This window comes from Mustela lutreola, chromosome 1 (assembly GCF_030435805.1).
Source record: "Mustela lutreola isolate mMusLut2 chromosome 1, mMusLut2.pri, whole genome shotgun sequence".
In the NCBI taxonomy this organism is placed as follows: domain Eukaryota; kingdom Metazoa; phylum Chordata; class Mammalia; order Carnivora; family Mustelidae; genus Mustela; species Mustela lutreola.
This window is the reverse complement of record NC_081290.1, coordinates 88,861,280-88,879,900: the sequence shown is the minus strand read 5'-3', so window position 1 is coordinate 88,879,900 and position 18,621 is coordinate 88,861,280. Positions and strand designations below refer to the sequence as shown.

At 39.0% G+C, this 18,621-nt stretch overlaps 1 protein-coding gene across 1 annotated transcript in view; it reads right to left on the bottom strand.

The window, feature by feature from the left end:
* Window positions 1–377: 377 nt before the first annotated feature.
* The window catches only part of ANXA5 (annexin A5), a 28,778-nt gene continuing 10,534 nt past the window's right edge, over window positions 378–18,621 (bottom strand). Inside the window, exons 3-13 of the mRNA XM_059169290.1 lie at window positions 18,011–18,095; window positions 16,410–16,504; window positions 15,196–15,309; window positions 13,206–13,296; window positions 10,381–10,460; window positions 9,885–9,941; window positions 4,948–5,041; window positions 3,965–4,060; window positions 2,373–2,435; window positions 2,062–2,180; window positions 378–915 (exon numbers count right to left, since the gene is read on the bottom strand). Coding sequence (XP_059025273.1) covers window positions 853–915; window positions 2,062–2,180; window positions 2,373–2,435; window positions 3,965–4,060; window positions 4,948–5,041; window positions 9,885–9,941; window positions 10,381–10,460; window positions 13,206–13,296; window positions 15,196–15,309; window positions 16,410–16,504; window positions 18,011–18,095 — 957 coding nt within the window. The 3' untranslated portion in view covers window positions 378–852. The remainder of the gene's footprint in view (window positions 916–2,061; window positions 2,181–2,372; window positions 2,436–3,964; window positions 4,061–4,947; window positions 5,042–9,884; window positions 9,942–10,380; window positions 10,461–13,205; window positions 13,297–15,195; window positions 15,310–16,409; window positions 16,505–18,010; window positions 18,096–18,621) is intronic.

The following is an 18,621-nucleotide window of genomic DNA, read 5'->3' as shown; positions in this document are numbered from 1 at the left end:
AGCATAAGGACTCTGGTCAAGGGGCGCCTGGGTGGCTCAGTGGTTTAAGCCTCTGCCTCCAGCTCAGGTCATGATCTCAGGGTCCTGGCATCGAGCCCCACATCGGGCTTTCTGCTCAGCAGGGAGCCTGCTTCCCCCTCTCTCTCTGCCTGCCTCTCTGCCTAGTTGTGATCTCTCTCTATCAAATAAATAAATAAAAATATTTTAAGGACTCTGGTCAATGATACTGGAACAGTATTACATGCTGACAGCTGGTGGCACTTATGGAAAGCACAGCACAGAGAAACTAAATCACAGGAAACTAAAAGTAACCTTGTATCAAAGTCCAATAAAAATAATTTTAAAAAAACGTTTTCTGAACACACACCCACACATGATTCAGCGGGAAGGAAATGTTTATTTCTCATTAATCTTTTGAATGCAACCACTGTTAACATTTCAGGTTTAGTTTAGTAGCAAACTTGATTAATCACACTTCCAGAGCTCATCATTTTAAAGCTAAGGTTCCGATTAAGGAAATACAGTTATCAATTTAATATAAATGAAGTTTTTTTAAAAAGGCTAAAAGCAGTCAGATCTTTTAAAAGAAAATCTAAATGACCCAGACTTTAGACTTTAGTAACATTAAGTACACTTCAGTACTACAACAGACGAAGAGAAAGAGCTTTACTGAACATCAGCAAGAAGCACCACTATTTTTCTTCTGTGACATGTATGTTTTGGTCATTAGCATGCTAGTATGAATAAGGCAATGCGTCAGGCACTGGCATACACGAAGTGCAGTGATATGCGAAGGAAGGTCATGGCGGCGGGACGGGCACCACGGCGCAGGATCCCCCCGCAGCTGCACCCTCAGTCGTCCTCTCCTCCACAGAGCCTCAAGAGGGCCTTCTTATAGTCCCCAGACGTATCACCCTGAAATCCAAATGTACTCCATTAACTTCCATGAGTCACAGAAGCCGCAGAAAATTTAAAAAAAAAAAAAAAGAAAGAAAGAAAACCTAAGAGTCTGGCAACAAGTTCTATTCATGTGACTTTTCTCCCAAGTGGATAAGACTTTCACATCAGGAATGTTACACAAAGAGTTCCCTACCAACGTAACATATGTTTAACTTTCTAATTTTACCCCTTAAAAGCACAGCTCTAAGACAATGAAGTATGTTCTTCCCTCTGGTAATGCAGAGAAGAAGGAAGCTTTTACAGTGACATTCAAATCAAGTTTTCTAAACCTGTAAGTTACTATCACATACTACGCGTCTGGCCAAGGGAGACAATCCTGGGACTATGTGGCTGCTGTGTTTTTGCTTCAGAGATGGAGGGCAAGATATGCTTTACCTCTGCTTGTCTTACACAGATTTGTGTGATAAATTAATGTTTCAAGTAAAGACTGAATGCGAGAACTCCCCAGTGCCCTTCAACCCAGCCACACCACACACACGAAGTTCAAAGCTTGACTAGCGGAGATCTGACTTGCATTGGGCCCATTTTCCCTTTTATTAAAGGAAAGAGAGGCAGGGGAAAGGAAGGAAGGACAAAAGAAAAGAAAGTCAAAAGGCCTTAAGCCATATTTAAACATAGGCCATAATCTCCCTCGCTTTTAAAAAAGACAAAAAATGATAGTAATACCTAAGCTCTTAACTTATTTCTGATAGGACCGCATTGGTTCTTTCCTGAACTATGAACTAATACCAGAGACAAGGTGATAACAGACAATAAAGAAAGACCAAAGTGAAAGGAAGGAGGAACTAATAAAGACAGCTGGAACTGATACAAGAGAGAAAGAACACACACATTATCTTTGGGGGCAGGGGCTGGGTTTGATGATTCATCTGTCACCGCTTCTAAATAATGCTCTGAAGCTCACTGAGAGCCAATCTTTCACTTGGGAGCCATCATCTGTACTTTAGGAACATAAACCAAGCTTTGTAAGTCCTGGCTCTAATCACGCCACTAAAATTTGAAACTTTACATAACAAGTGGGTTCTCCCATCTGTGTCTTACATGCTATTTATCTGGTGTGCTCTGGATTTCTGAACATAATTTGAAGAAAGGTTCCACTACCTTAATCATGGAATAAAGAGAGGTGGAGAAATTCTTCCTGAACTCCTTCCTAATGTTATACAAATCAATCTCACTCCTGGACACCACGACTCTGATGAGGGTATGATCATCAGTCCCCGCTCCCTGTAAGAAAGAAGAAAAGGGAGGCACGTTGTTTCTCGATGTCAAACACAGCATCAAACTCCCCTGAGTTGGGATGAATCCATAAAGTAGAACAATTTGGTAGAATTGAACTGCATGTTTTTTTAAATCCAAATAATACACAGGGAAAGATAGCTAGAAAGATAAATTAGAAGATTCAAGGTATATACTTGCCTTCATGGCATAGTAGAGGGTTTCTGCAAGGTAGGCAGGTATACTTCGAATAGATTTCACTAAGAAAATAAATAATATGATGGTCAGACGCTATACTGATAGGAAAAGATTTAGTGATTAAAAATAAAATCTTGCTTCCTCCTTATTGCTCTACTTATTTACAAGCATAAAAATAACCTCAGCTAAAAAAAACTGCTCATTTGCAGGCAGATCTGATCTCCTTGTTCACCAAGTATTTCTTTAGAAACCAGGCTGGAATTTCCTGAAGTTTCCGAGTTCTGCAGAGAGAGCTGTGTAGGACGGGCATGTGAGGTTTTAACACCCCTCTGTTCTGAGCACCTCTCTGCGACCACCGTTCGGCAGCCTGGGCTGTTACACCACAACCTTCCTCACCTTCAGGAAATGATACAAACGTCCTGGAAGTTTTCGATCCACACACTCAAGCAAATAGCACAAAGTACCCACTCCATCTAATCTGTGACAAATCTTGGACTCTATCCGTAATCTTACCCCAGGCAGTCTCTCCGGACTCTTATAATCCATGATTCGCATGGAGCAGCATAAGATTTACCCAATTCAGCAGAGACACCCAGATAAACTGGTAACCGAAAAAGTATCTTCCCTAAACATGAATGTATCTACTCTGTGTTAGGGCTGCTCAGACCTCAGTCAGCTCAGCTTCAGAAACTATCAATAGAAAAGTTCCTTCATATACAGAAATAACAATCCATGATTGGGGGGTGGAGTTATCCTCTGTCTTCCAGTGCCTAAACAAAACTCAATAGGAACTAAACATGCCATTATTTTAAGTGTATTCTAAGGAAGGGGCTGTCTGAAAGTTTCCTATTAAAATTCATTAACTGTGGAAATCAAATCAAAGGCTACTATTAGTGCCGGTTCATGCACCTCTTTATTCTCCAGAAGACAGCACAAAAACTTGAGCTCAATGCCAAATACTCCGAAGAAACAGCAGACAGAGGTTCACTCCAAACCAATATGAAAACTAGGGTCCCTGGGAACTCACAGACTAGATTCATGCTAGATTTGGATAGTATGTAACACTACCATAAACTGCATGAACTCGGTTCTCTAATTATTCCAGATCATTCTAACTATTTAACTAAAATAAATTTCCAAAGTAATCTGAAAACCACCATCATTATATCTTCCATCATACAAAAGATACTTTTTCTACCTCAGATGCCAATTTCTCAGTCTGCCTCAGAGCTGTGAGGACAGTATTCAAAAGGATACTAAAATTCTGGCCAGTATCAGAAATAGTATTTACAAGCCCCTGAAATACTGCCCACACTTCAGATTCATAATGTGTTTTTAATACAGCTTCAAAATGATTTTTATAAACAGTTGTTTTAGTATTTCCATAGGATTAGATGAACTAACCAGATAATCACATATTTCCAACATTAGAACAGACTTTGAGTTGAAAATGTGGGAGTGTGCTTCACTCAAGTATCATAATAAGCTCTTCATAAAGCAAGAAGTGGTTATTTTCAGATATAGCTTCAACTGAATAAAATACTTGAGCTCTTAACAACATAAATATTAGATTCATTATAAAACTACCTACCAACCGCAAGGAGTAGTTGTTCCAAATTACCAGAAGTTTCCCGGTCAATGGTTTCCTCAATCTGAAATCCTGATATAGTCATGTATTTATCAAACACTATAAAAAAAGAAAATAATTTCTGAGTCATGTAAGGATCATTCTGTACAGAAAGAAGGTACTTACTCTAACCAGGTCTTGTCCCATGGAACACAAATCTCCCCTCTGTCCTTGCTGACAGAACCCTGACTTTGTGGCAGAGCAGCAATATACCAGGCCCTAAACAGTGGATTATAAATGTTCTTTGTTCACTGAGATCCTAGCCTCTACTTACTAGTTATAACCAATGAGACCCAAAGGTAAATCTGCTGCAGAGGATTTTGAGAAAACTTTCCTTAGTAATAGTGATAGATAGGATTAGTTTATCCCTTTCTTTTCTTCTTGCTGTTAATGTTGATAAATTTGGAGTTACGGTAGCCATCCTGCAACAATGAGGTACAGAGCACAAGAAAGAAAATCCCGAAACACCAAGGGCAGTGGCGCAGAAAAACAGAAAGAGCCCACTCAGGTCCTCCTGAATCAGCCAAGGAATCCTTCCTACAGGAAAGTCAGTCTTTTTAAAGCCCCGATGAGTATAGGGTTTCTTGTCACTTGAACTCATTCCCACCAATACCACAAGAACCCAAAGAGGAGATCGTGGGTGCCACTACTTAGGAAGAAATGCTTGAAGTGAGCCGTAGCTAAGTGACTAGTGACTATGAGAGTCACGATCTAGAGGCCCAGCTTCCTCATCACCCTGACAGTAAAGGGGGGAAACTAAGGATCTCTAGTTCTGTAAAAACTGCAATAGCAGTGAAGAGAATTGTGAGATTTTTTCAAGGCTACCAATAGGAAGAAATATAAAACCTGACTCACTCAGCTAAGTGTCTGTTATAAAGCACATATTTTGGCATACTGGCTCCTGTATTTTCAAAATTAACCGAAGTATGCACATTCCCGTCACTCACCCCTTCTCAAGTGAGAAACACTTCGTGTCCCAAAGATGGTGATAAACTTTTCTTCATCTGTCCCCCATTTCAATTCTCCAGCCTGAAACAAAGCCTGTGAAAATTTCAACCTCGATTAGTAAACTGTTTCTCCACCTCATTTCCAGGTTCTGAGGTACGCCGGTGTGCCACTCCCTGTACATAAGATTCATCTCCTTATACTTTTCGATCCTCATGTTTCCTGAACTCAGTGAGGTGAGTTTGGAGCTACTCTGGAGCTCACCACAGAACTGTGCACAGAAGATTAATGAGTCAAAGCAATAAATCACAGCAATGGGGCAGGATTAAATGTTACCAAAATGTCTCCTGTACTTCTAGGCTTTTGGGGTAATGGTGTGGTTGGTGGAAATTTCGGATGACCTCACTGTTGACACATCCGCTTACAGACTGGAAAAGAATGTAACTAGGAGCTAAACTATGTTTTCTGTTTTGTTTACTCGGTAGCTATTCAGCAACACAGGACAAAATAAACTCTGCATTTTCTCTTTTCAACTGTAGTTAAACCAAAACTAACTACAAAGAGTTTTCACATTTCTAAAAGATCATAACGAATTTTTCAAAGGTTGTGCATACAGCACAGTGCCTGGCACACAGTAGGCAACTAATATATACTTGTTGAATAGATTGAGTGTCCACATTTCCTTTTTTTACATGGAAAATACATGCTTTTTCGTGCTCATATATTGCTAAAAAAATAAAATTATATACACAAACACCATCATTAAACCTGACTCCACTTACTGAAATGTGGATAATTTATTACTTGAAATCGTCTCTAATAGGTATAGCAGTTAAGCCTGTTAGATGGAATAATTTGTGAAATGGCTATTTTAAACTATGCACTCTTTATTTTCTTGAAAAAATTGTGTTTGAGATCAAGATCTATTCTAAATCTATTAAGTAAATCATATGCAGTAGTAATGATAATCTTCATGTGGAACAATATTTGAAAGTTTTATTTCATCTTGGTTTAAGGTAAGAGTGCTTTCTTCTCAATGAGGGTGCTGACTATCCCCAGAGCAGGTCCGGATGACGGACCCTCACACCTCCTCACCCTCCCCACTCCCCTCACAGGGGGCTGTATACAGTTGGATGATCTCTAGTTCAGTGCAAAGGACAGAGGTGCTGAAGTCAAAAAGATCCGAGCCTCGTCTTTATCTGTGAAATCTTAGAGTTACTTAGTCTCTTGAGGCTCAGCATCTTCGCCTAGAGTGACGGAATGATATTTAATAATTAATACTCAATAATACCTAGAGTAGGAATAATATTTCTAACGAGTCATTACTGGAGATGATGTAACTTATATAATGAATGCATCAAACAGTGTCAGGAAATCAAGAGCTAGTACTCAGTAAACACTGATTGCTTTCTCCTTCCCTTTTGCCCCACCTTCCCCTTTAAGTTCAGGTTGTTCTCCAAGATCAGGAAACGAGGATTTGGAGGAGGAAGAGAAGGGAAAATCAATTTCTCACCTTAAAAATGTAAGAAAGTAAGAAAAAAACTATAAATAAATAAATAAAAATAAAAATGTAAGAAAGTAAAGTGGGTTATCTACAAAATGTTAAATTCCCAGGTAAATGACTCACTGTGGCTTATCAAATCCCTGAAATAAAAGGAATCCTCTTGTGCCAGGTATCAGTAGAGAAAAAAATTCAAAAGCTTACGAAAGAGCCCTTTGTCTCAGCTTACTCTCAATTAAGAAATCTGAAATTCCCCTTAGTGATAACAGGCCAGCTGCCCTTGGCACAAGAAAGAAATGGTTGTATACCTTTTCATAACACCAAAGGATAATTATTTTTAACCAGCTGAATTCATGCATAATAGTACTTTTTCCCCCAAAGATTTATCTATTTATTTGAGAGAGAGATTGTACGTACTTGCACAGGTGAGCGTGAGAACAGAGGGGATGGGCAGGCCGAGAGGGAGAAGGACAGAAGCAGACTCCCCACTGAGCACGGAGCCCCAGGCCCTGAGGTCACCCATCTCAAGACCATGAGATCAAGACCGAAGTAGAAATCAAGAGTTGGACCCCCAAGTGACTAAGCCGCCCAGGGGCCCCAATAATACATTTTAAAGAATCCAAGACTAATAGCCAGCATAGCATATTCTAGGTTGTTCCTGCTCAAGGAAAGGGTAAGGAAAACCTGAATTCTATTCAAGGGATATTTTAAAGTAACTTCATAAAACAGTTTTCAGATGTATAAACTTTCCCCTCCACAGTCCTGAACGGTCATATCCTCTGCACAACAGGTAAGTGACACCTGTACATCGCTGGTACTCCAAGTGTGGTCCCCAGATGCCAGCGCCAACACCTGAGAGCTTGTTAGAAATGCAGATTCCCTGGTCCACCCAGACCTACTGGGTCAGAACCTGCAGTTTAATGAGATCCCCAGGTGATTCACACGGACTTGAGAAGCACTGCTCTACACTGAGTGCTCTGAGGACAGAAATCAATGAGAATGAGGTAACAAATGCACGGTTTGCACTCCCTAGCCTCACACTGCAGCAATGCTCTCATTGTAACACCAGCTGGGCTGGGAAATCGTCTCACTGCCTACTAATGCAGACCACCCTGCAGTCATCTGAGACTACTAGAGTTGGCTTCTTCTACTGTGACCACTAAAAAGCATCTAGAACTCCCACTCTTAAGAGTTCAGAGTGTGAGAATCACAGCTTCCAGCAAAGCCCACGAGTAATTAATGCTTGGAAAGCAATAAGGTTGTCTCCAATAGTTGGGAGTATAGTTTTGAAGAGCTAATCTACCACTTTCTCTTCAAGGAGGCAAATTTCTTCTTCCAAGAAGGCAGAGTTGGTCTGGATCTGTACTTCCAATTTATATTTAATAAACATTTTATATGGTATAGGCAATGGGCAAGAGGAACGAGCAGGAAACACAGACTGCTGTCTAACTGATAGAAAAAGGGCTTTGGGGACAGACGGCTCAGGTATGAATCCCAGCCTTACTACTAGTCAGTGGGGGCCTTGATTGTCAAATCCCTGAGCCTCCGTTTCCTTATCTGTAAAAGAGAAATCATCCCCTGTTCTTCAGTTATACACTAATCCACTCACCAGTTAAGACACTGAGAAACTAGTACATTCTAGATCCAGAGGCTACAAACTGGACAGACAGCTCGGAGTGCCCTGGGCAGGCCGTCAGGTAAACAGACAGCTTCAGTATATGGCAGCTGGACTGCCTCCGGAAGGGGCGCCTGACGTACCCTTGGAGCAGTCAGGCAGGGACACCTGAAAAGTAACTAACCCCAGGGCTGACTCCTGAAGGGGAAGCAGTCAGGTGAATGGGTGGAGGAAGGGGCAGGTGGAGAGAGAGCAAGAGAGGCTGAGGCATAAGAAAGCAAGGGACAGGTAATGAAGGGGCTTAGAAATCACATTTAGGGGCTTGAACTTTATTCTGAGACAATGAGATCCACTGAAGTTTTAAGGTTGTATATAGGGACATGACACAAGAGGTTTGAATTCTAGGGAGGATGGTGAGAGAAGCATCAAATACGGCAGACAGTCCTCAGTATATGTGCGTCTGCCTTCCTTCTGTCTCCAGCTAGGTACAGAGATGACAGCATTCTGCAACCATGATAAAAGCAACCCACCCAAAAGAATAATAATGCTCTCTCTTCCTAGTAACAAATTTAGATTACACAGACAATGGTTGTTTCCTAGAGAACAGTCAGCTGGAGCAGTGAATATGGCTCTTCCTTTTCCAGTGGTGTATGACTAACTATCAGACTTCTACATTACTTGGGGCGCTAGGCTGGCTCAGTTGGTTAAGCGGCTGTCTTCGGCTCAGGTCGTGATCCCACAGTCCTAGAATCAAGTCCCACCTCTGGCTCCCTGCTCCAAGGGAGCCTGCTTCTCCCTCTACCTCAGCCAATCTCTCTCTCTGTCTCTCATGAATAAATAAATAAAATCTTTTTTTTAATTGTTAAAAAAAAGAACTATATATTACTTGAAACATGTGACCAGAGAACCGGACTTTAGTATGTGATTTTATGAATGCAAATAATTCCTTTATTACCAATTTCCAGTTTTCAAGTCTCATGTTTCAAATTTCCTAATAATTATTTTCCACATTTGACTATATACGTTTTTATGGGTTTTAAACATATTTTAATTCCAGTATAGTTAACAGTATTGTATTAATTTCAGGTGTATAATATAGTGATTCAACAGTTCTATACATTAATCAGGGCTCATCATGAGAAGTGTACTCTTGAACCCCTTCACCTATCTTACCCACCCCTCCACCTGCCCCCCGCACCCCCACCCCCCTCCCCTCTGGTAACCAGCAGTTTGTTCTCTATAGTTAACATTTGATTACTTATTAACCATAGTGACACTATACTGTACCTAAGCCACTTAGGTACAGAATTCCATTTGGAAGTCACTAAAAAGCAGCTAACAAGAGAACAATCCTATAGAATTCTATCAAAAAAAAGGTGGAAGAATTCCCAAATACTACAATAACTACTATAATCTACTACCTATTAAAACACCATTTACCACTAAAATACCTTATATCCTTTCTTCTTTATCCTCTTCTGCCAAGACACCTACTGCCTCACTGGCAGTGGAATCAATAATACCTTTGTTTTTCGGTAATAATATCTATTTTGTGAACTTCCATAATCACAAAAAATATATATCTAGGTAAAATTCACTATTTAGATATAACCCATTTTATTTCATTTCCCTTTTGGGACAAAATATTTAGCTGGTCCGATCAAAATGAGAAAAATATATTTACGTGAGTGTTGTGATTTGTAAAGGGCCCATAAGTAAGATTATTTGTAGATGCTATCACAATACAGATTATGATTTCCCATTAGCGTGGATTCTTTTTCTCATTCATACGTCATCGTAAAGTCCCACATATTCCATCTCACCTGAGCATCCTGTTCAACCTGTGCTTCATCAATTCCAGCATCAGGGTCTCTATTCGCCTGTAAGAGATAACGTCACATCATTGAATTACATGAGCATTTTTATTCAAAAGGAAAACTGGTTCCACCTGATGGTTGTGCACATCAAGCTCTTTCTCTTAGGAATAAGATGATTTTTAAGACAGCAATTCTACAATATTCCACATCATCATACAGCACTGCTCAAAACCAATCTGACCCTCTTAATTTTAAATCCTATGAATGAAAGAGAATAGCAATATCTAAAATAAAAAACAAACCAAAAAATCCCAAAAGTTAGCTAGCTATTAAGAGTTCAGGTCAGATATTCTGAAACACAAACCAACACAGGCAACAGGCAACCACAATCAAGCAAGTATGAGAAATGATTAAAGAATTTTAAATGACCTTACTTAACTAGATTCAGATCACTCCAGCTTCAGACTTTTTAATCAGACTATAAATAGTCTATACCCAATACCTGAAGGAGAACCACCAACATCCTCTGGTAGTACCCTGACGTGTCCCCCACCACGTCATCTTCCAGACTTGAGCCATATTCTGCAACAGAATAATTTCATACTTATTTATAGCTTCTTTCAACTAAAAAAAGATATCCCACCCTATTAATCAAATGGAAGAGATGTAAAGGAAGGAATACTTGATTAGTATAAATGTTCTCTACTTCGTCTCTGAGGGCTCTAAAGACTAAAGGCAAATGCTTATATGAGTGGCTGGTAGAAAACAAATTAAAGTCTCCAAAAAGCATTCAATTCCAACCTAAACGAGATTGAGCCATTTAGAAAAGCTCTCAACCAATGCAGTTATTACTCTGGAGACGTGTGATGGTACAGGAAGACCTCTAACATATAATTGATCATATCTAACTCTATAATGCTGTCTTTCAAATGTTTTACATCATGATTAGTTTCTGAAGGTCTTCTGTCCTCTAGAATTCTGAGTTTTTCTGTCTTTAGGCATAGTTATTCTTTCCCCTAATATTTTTTTTCCTCTGCAGCAAATAAAGTTAACTCTGAGAGAGCGGTGCGTTTTAGAATATGCCCCTTCCCACTTCTATTTCCAGTTATTACACATGAGGCCACAGCAAAGGGGAGAACTGGTATCTACAAAGGTCTACAGGCCCTCTTCACTAAGTCTCAAAGAGCTGCTATTGAAGGCAGTTCTAAGACATTTAAATATTTAATCATTCTTTGAAAGCAGACAAACTTTAAAAGCCTGACATTTCTGTTTTAAAAGGTCTAGAAGAGCTCCATCTTGATTTCAACCAGTTCCCCAAATCCCAAATGTTGAAGGAATCGTCTATCTCTTTGTGTACTACAAAACCTGTATCTGATGAACAATCAAATCCCTTCAAATCGTTCTGCTCCCTCTCATCTATCCCTGTCACACCTCCCACCACTGGCCCACCTAGGCTGGGCCATAACTGCCGAGCTTACCTCCCCACATTATAGCTTACTAATCAGCCACCTGATTCAATCGCCATCCTCCTTCATTGTCCCTTGAATACTCCACCACCCATTCAGGAACTTACACCACCTCTGAATCAAGAGCAAAGCTCTCACCCAGTCACGTAAAACCATAGACAACACAGCCTGCATTGACTCGTTTATCTCCACACCAGACATGCACACAGCTCCCGTGACAGCTAGCTTCTTCCCACTCCTTCCATACACTGTTCTCACTCCAATCCCCATGCCATTGCAGAGAGGGACACACATGCCAAAAATGTCTGTCTTTTTTTTTTTTTTTGTCTTGAAACCTTGTCTCACGGCACCACAGAGCCTGTCCTAATATCAAAAGCCTTGATGACCTCTCTGCTCTAAATGAATTCTTACATTAAACATTTTTTGGTATTTGACTTTAGTTTGGATTTTACTATCCTTTAACAGCTGCAGTCAATTTCTAAATCCCATCACCCCAGAGACACTGCAAACTCCTTGAGGACAGGAGCTATGGTATGGGCACCTTTTGTGTCATTCGTGACAGCCTGTGCACCACCAGACACACAGCTAGTGCATAGCACGGGATAGCACCCCGTCTGTCACCCCGCAAACAAAGGCTCCTTCACACATGTCAACATCCCCGGAGAAAGGTCTCGGAACGTTACATCAACTAAAACTCAAAGGTGATCCTCTGCAGTTAAGTTACATGTATCCCCTCTGCCTTGCTGGTGGGGACCTATCCAACTATAAAAAGAGACGCAGGAGAGAAAGATTCATCACTTCAGAAAGGTAATTATTTAAATTTTACACTGTTCTGACTTGCTGAGTTACAAGGCCATTTCCAAGATGAATACACTAATACCAAGACAGGGACCCATTTTCCTAGCTGAAGGCACTCAGCCTGTTGGTCTGAGGACTGAGCAGACAATCTCAATGGTCTGCTCCTCCTCAGTCAGGTAGGGGAAAGAGTCTGGTACAGCAAATGTGATGAGGAAAGAACACTCTATCTTGACTTTTTATTTCATTTTCTTGGCTCCATTCACAGAATATACTTCAGACTGAAAATAATAGATTTCCTTTTTTTTTTTTTTTTTAAAGATTTTACTTATTTATTTATTTGACAGGCGGAGATCACAAGTAGGCAGAGAAGCAGGCATAGAGGGAGGGGAGGAAGCAGGCTCCCCGCTGAGCAGAGAGCCCGATGGGGGGCTTGATCCCAGGACCCTGGGATCATGACCTGAGCTGAAGGCAGAGGCTTTAACCCACTGAGCCATGCAGGCGCCCCTGAAATAATAGATTTCTTTTCACACAAAAAAGTAAGGCACACCAAAGAGAAAAATTAAACTGCAGAGTGTTCAATCAAGTACTGCCATTAACAAAAACGAACACATGTTTTCTCAAACATTTTCAACTCTGGTTTGGACACAGTGTCCTTTCCCAAATTCCAAAAGGGCCTTTTAGATAACTCTTAACTTCTACCAACATAAATTGATTTTTTGTTTTTTTCTGGAAGAAAAACCACCTACATCTTGAAGTTCATATAAAATAAAAATAATCTGTATGTCTCTCCACCAGTTGCAAATTCTACGTTAAAGTAAACTCCCATCTTCATCAGAAGCTCCCCTTAAGGATCACAATAGATACACGTCTAGCAAAAAGCAGTCTTTTCGTTACTGAAGGAGAAACAAGCTTATTACACATAAACGTTGCTTATTCATTCATTTGCTCCTTCATTCATTTAGCAATCCCAAACGGCCTGCCTCATAACTATGAACTGCACTCACTTTACAAAAGTAAAAAGTGACAGTGGAGATGAAGGGGAAATGTAATTCCAAACATTTACCTTCTTCATAAACTTGTTTTATGGCTCTCAGCTCTTCAGGTGTCCTTGAAGCAATAATTTCCGTCAGTACTTTTTCATCTGTCCCAGCTCCCTGTTTGGAAATTTGTTTTTAATGAGAACATATGTCAATAAGATTAAAGAGTTATTTTCCTAGAATTACCCAAATTGCCTAGTTACATAAATATAACATATAAATTATCCAAGTTAATATTCACTTCTTTGTATACAAGTTGTATTAGTTACAGAAATAAAAAATTTCCAATTAATTTGCTCTCCAAAGACAATTTTATCCCTTTTTGTCTAATGAAAAATATTTATTATATATACATGATATATGACACATAATAGATCATATAAATTTTTAATTTTATCAGTTTCACTCTAAATAGTTTAAAAGTAAAACATGTTAATGAAACATGAAATTAAAAAGACTGAAAGAATAAAAATGAAAACTATAGAAATTTACACAGAGAAGCACTGATACTTAAACAATTGTATCTCAAAGAATAAAGCCCCGGCCCTCAAATTAAGTCTTCCATGGAGTTTCCAGTTCTGTGCCAAAGTAAATAATAAAGGTAGCATTGCTTAGTTATTAGGAACTAGATCAATACAGAGGAGTTGAAACATGCCTGCTGGATTTTTGGAAAGTACAGCTGACCTTTGAACAATGTGGAAGTTAGGGGCAATGACCACCTTCCAAGTCGAAAATCTGTATATAATTCTGGATTCTCCAAAAACTTAACTACTAAGAACCTACTACTGTTCATCAGAAGCCTTACTGATAATATAAACAGCTGACTAACACATATTGTATAAGTTATATGTATTACATACTGTATCCTTAAAGTAAGATAGAGAAAAGAAATGCTATTCAAAAAATAATAAGGAAGAGAAAATACAGTAACCATACTGCGCTGTAAAACATCAGTATATGCACAGTTCAAACCCATGTCGCTCAAAGGTTAACTGTAATTTTAGTTGGTTTTCTTTTTTCTGATGATAAAAGTCTATCTACACTGCTAAATTAGAAGCTACAAGCAAGGATAGAGCTGAACTTAATTCTTAAAAATGGCATATTTAAGGCTTACTCTCTTTATATCTCTGTTTCTTTTTCAAAAATCACTGAAAAACCTATGTTTATGCTCTGGCAGATTTTAAATTACTACTGACATTTCAGAAGTACTCCACAAAAAGCCCCTTTTCAACAAGCTGAGGTTTTGTTTATTCCAAAAGCAACACTATAGGAAAATGAAGAGAATAAGCACAGAAAAACTCCTAACTTGATAAGCTCTCTTCTCTTTTCACTCCATAAGTAAGAATCCCTGTTGTATTATCTCCTTGTTGTTGAATCTCATTTTGCCCGTTCAAAATCTACCACTGATTATACTACTTCCTGTCCCATAAGTCTAAACAAATGCTTCAATGTAGTCATAGTTATACAATATTCCAAACACCAGTCAAGGGAATATATATTTAGTTATTTGCTACAATGAAATTACAATAAGACTATCAGCTACTATTTTAGTATTATATATACTATTTTAGTATTTAGAAGTACAGGAAAGACAGAAAGTGTATTAGAAAAATCTTTCCTATCTGAAAATTCTCTCTGTAGAGTTTTTTTTTTCCTAAAATGATGAACAATATTACTGTGTCATAATCGGGCAACTTTCTATTTTAAAAGATAAAACACTTAACCTGTAACATTTTTTAAACACATCTCAAAAATCAGAAAACAGGCATGAAGATAAAACATAAAGAGCTACAAAAAAATATTAAAATTTTAAACAGCCACTATTACTGAGTTAACTATACAAAAAGATTATATCATGCACTCGTCATTTTCTCCCTCCTTTTTTTCTTATTGCCTCCTACACAATTTTGTCCTCAAGAAACCCTCACAGAAATAACTCAAAAAATTTTAAGTGTAATTACCAACACAAAATAATAGTTTTCATGACAAGAATGCTCCTTTTACTAATTCTTTTACCTTCAGAGCATGCTTCAGTTCATAGGCATCATAAAGGCGAGAAGGTTTCATCAGAGCCACGATTAATTTTTCAAATTTTCCAGTCAGTTCTGATTTCAGGTCATCCAGAAGGTCCTAAATTACAGAAAACACAAATTTGTTAACCAAGCAGTAATTTCAAGGGGAGTATTCTTAAATATAAAGCATAGCCCTTTGCACAAATGAATTATTTATGTTGCCATCTCCAAGTAGAAAAAAGACATGTAGGTTAAACAAAAACCCAGGTTTGAATAATGTACTTTTGACAGCTGACCTAAAGCTTTAGCTAAAACAAAGACACTTATGGGTCAAGGTATTCATTTTTAAGAAACGTTTTTCTGAACTTCAACAGTTAAAAAATGAACAAAAGTCAGTTAAAGATTGTTAACTGGTTCTGAGAAACATGTATCTTTAAAAAACAATTTTCCCAAAATAAAATCATAAATGAATTTTTACAAAACAATTTTTTCTCTCAATATCTATTGCTATTCCAATACACAATGAATTATGTTTATAATTACGCTCCTGACTACTGAGAGACAGCTGCTACCATGTAGAAACTGTGTAGAAAATTATGAGAAGAAACGTAGTCAGCCCGAACCATTTCAGTTTCAACACAGAGGAAACCAGAAATTATGTTCAGAATACTCTTTTTATTTGTTAGTTTGCTGTGCATTTGTTTCTTAATTAAATGATGAACACAAAATTTCAGAATAACAAGACTATGTTTAAGTTTTTCATACACACAGTAATTCATTTAAGTAACAAATTTTATTTGAGCTGTTACTCAAATAAGAGCATTTAAATCAATGAACTAAAAACTCATTTATTAAAATACCACTCCACAAGGAACCAAGACTGTAGCTATGTCACAATAAAACAGACTAGCATACAGGTCTGCATCTAGAAAATAGCTAATAACACAGTCCTGAGCAAGAAGCAGGCAAGAAGACAGGCAGCTATCACCAGGGGATTTTCTGGCCCTTCTGTAGCAAGGAAAAACAATTATGGGGCTAAGCTGGGTGAGCACTGGAAACCAACAGCTGATAATTAAGAAGTTTAAAAAGAGAAAAGGAACAGTAAAATCAGAATAATAGAATAAATAATGTTTACAAAAGAATACTCATAGAGCTCCAACTAATCTTACAGCATATCAAGGCTCTCACATTCTAACTTAGGATGAAGTGGAGTCTTACCCTGCCAAATAGAGTTTTAAAAGCCACGGCGATTTCCTGGCGCTGAGCATTACTTCGGGAGGTCAACAGAGTCAAAATGCTGTCCTCATCAGTGCCTGCAATTTATGGTCGAAGAATTATACCTTGGCTCCCACGTGCCCACTCAATAGCCTTTGAGACCAGCATCCCAGTCACTTTGATTCCTTACTGATAAAATAGACTTATTAAATAATTTATTAAACTATAAAATGTCCAACATATAACATGTTATATTTTTAATATAAGCTATCCCCTGTTCCTGATGTACTGTGAAGTAGGTAGAAAAAAACATTCCTGACTTTTTAAAAACTTAGTGCACCTAGCTTTTCTCGCAACAGAGAGTTACTCAAACAATGGATATTCACAAGGCAGGTGTTAAGTGGGAGATTAAGAGAGAAGAAAGAGATCCTGACTTCAAGTTACAATTTAGCATAAAAAATACAAAAACACATAGTCAACTCTGAACTAAGGCAGAATGTTACAGGTGCCTCAGGAGAGGCCCAGGTGCTGAACAGGGTTTCAGAGGAGGTTCTCTTAGCTAACAGGTGGAAGGAGTTTTGGTTAAGGCTTCATGGAGAAGGTGACACCCAAAAGAGACAGGAAGGATGGAAGGGTTTTATCAGGCAACGACACAGGGAAAGAGGACAGGCTTTTAAAATGAGAGAAAAGCTCAGCAGAGGAAAATACAGAGTTTTCATGAATAGCAGATAACCTACCATGTCCAGGTCAGAGAATACACGGAGCGGTAGCATAAGCGAAGTCAGACCATGTGGGCTGGATACTAAGGAAGGGAGTGCACGGCCAGAAGCTAACACTAATCCTGCTACAACAGGAAATCTCACAAGATATGCAGAATGGAGAGAGAAGGGGTCAGAGCCAAGTTTGAAGAAGGTGGATCACCATTCATGGACCCTAGTATAGAAGCAGCTTAAGGACAGAGGACCAGTTCTCTGTAGAAATCCTCAAGATGAGAGATATATCTGTGGCTAGAAAGAAGACTGGGGGGTGCTTGGGTGGCTTAGTGGGTTAAAGCCTCTGCCTTCGGCTCAGGTCATGATCCCAGGATCCTGGGATTGAGCCCCGCATCAGGCTCTCTGCTCAGCAGGGAGCCTGTTTCCTCCTCTCTCTCTGCCTGCCTCTCTGCCTACTTGTGATCTCTGTCTGTCAAATAAATAAATTTAAAAAAAAATAAGAAAGAAAAGGAGACTGGGGAAAGAGAAGAGACTGCAGAACTAGACTCCTGATCGGGCAAAAGGGACAAAGCCCTGCAGAGCTGCTCACTCTCAGGAATGTCTGCTTATCTACATGGTCAGCTACGTCCCAGGGAAAGCTGAAAGCTAAAAAACAAAGAGGGCAAATTTAACTTCCTGTTCAATTCTAGACATTGAATATTAGGGATGATAAGTCATACTCTTTTGTTGCCTTCATGTATCTTCTCTCTCTTTATACATTTCAGATAAAATATTCTAAAATTAACCTTACTGTAAATCAGTGAATTTTGTTTGGAAAAACAAACATCATTTGTTGTGACATTTGTTTTGTTTTGTTTTATTTTTTAAGAACAAAAGGAGGGTTGAATTTACCCAGGCCTTTCATGGCCTTCCGAAGAGTTTCCGCATCAGCCCGCTCATCAAATCCGGGGAAGGCAGCCACGGTACCTCTAAGAACCTGAGAAAGGAAACACAACATGGTATTATTCATGGTATGACCCATACGACAAAGCAAATAATAACAAAGCAAGCCATTGTTCTATATCATGTTCAGTCTTTAAATAAATTTACAATTTGATAACCCCATTTGAAATGGAGAGAGGACCGCTTACAGTTTCGATTAGCAGAACCAATTCAGTGCATGAGCTATTCTGGTCCACCTGCAATACCATCAATGGGAAGGTCTGGCTCCCACGGCCTTCATCCCTTGGGCATTGCCCCCAGTGTCCACAGCCCGGTGACACCCCCAGACTCACAGAAGGCACTTCCTTGCAGGATTTCTTCCATTTAAGTCTCTTGCCACTTTGATCGAGGAGCATGCTGAACCTTCACTGAAACCTGATACACTGCCCTAGGCACTCAACTCAAAGCGGTATTTTTACTAAGTAACTTTTCATCTAGTCCTGTTTCCTTATATTTGCTTAGGGATTTTTAAGATAACCTGGTAAAGCCTAAAAAGATATTTGGTAATTCACATGCCAAAT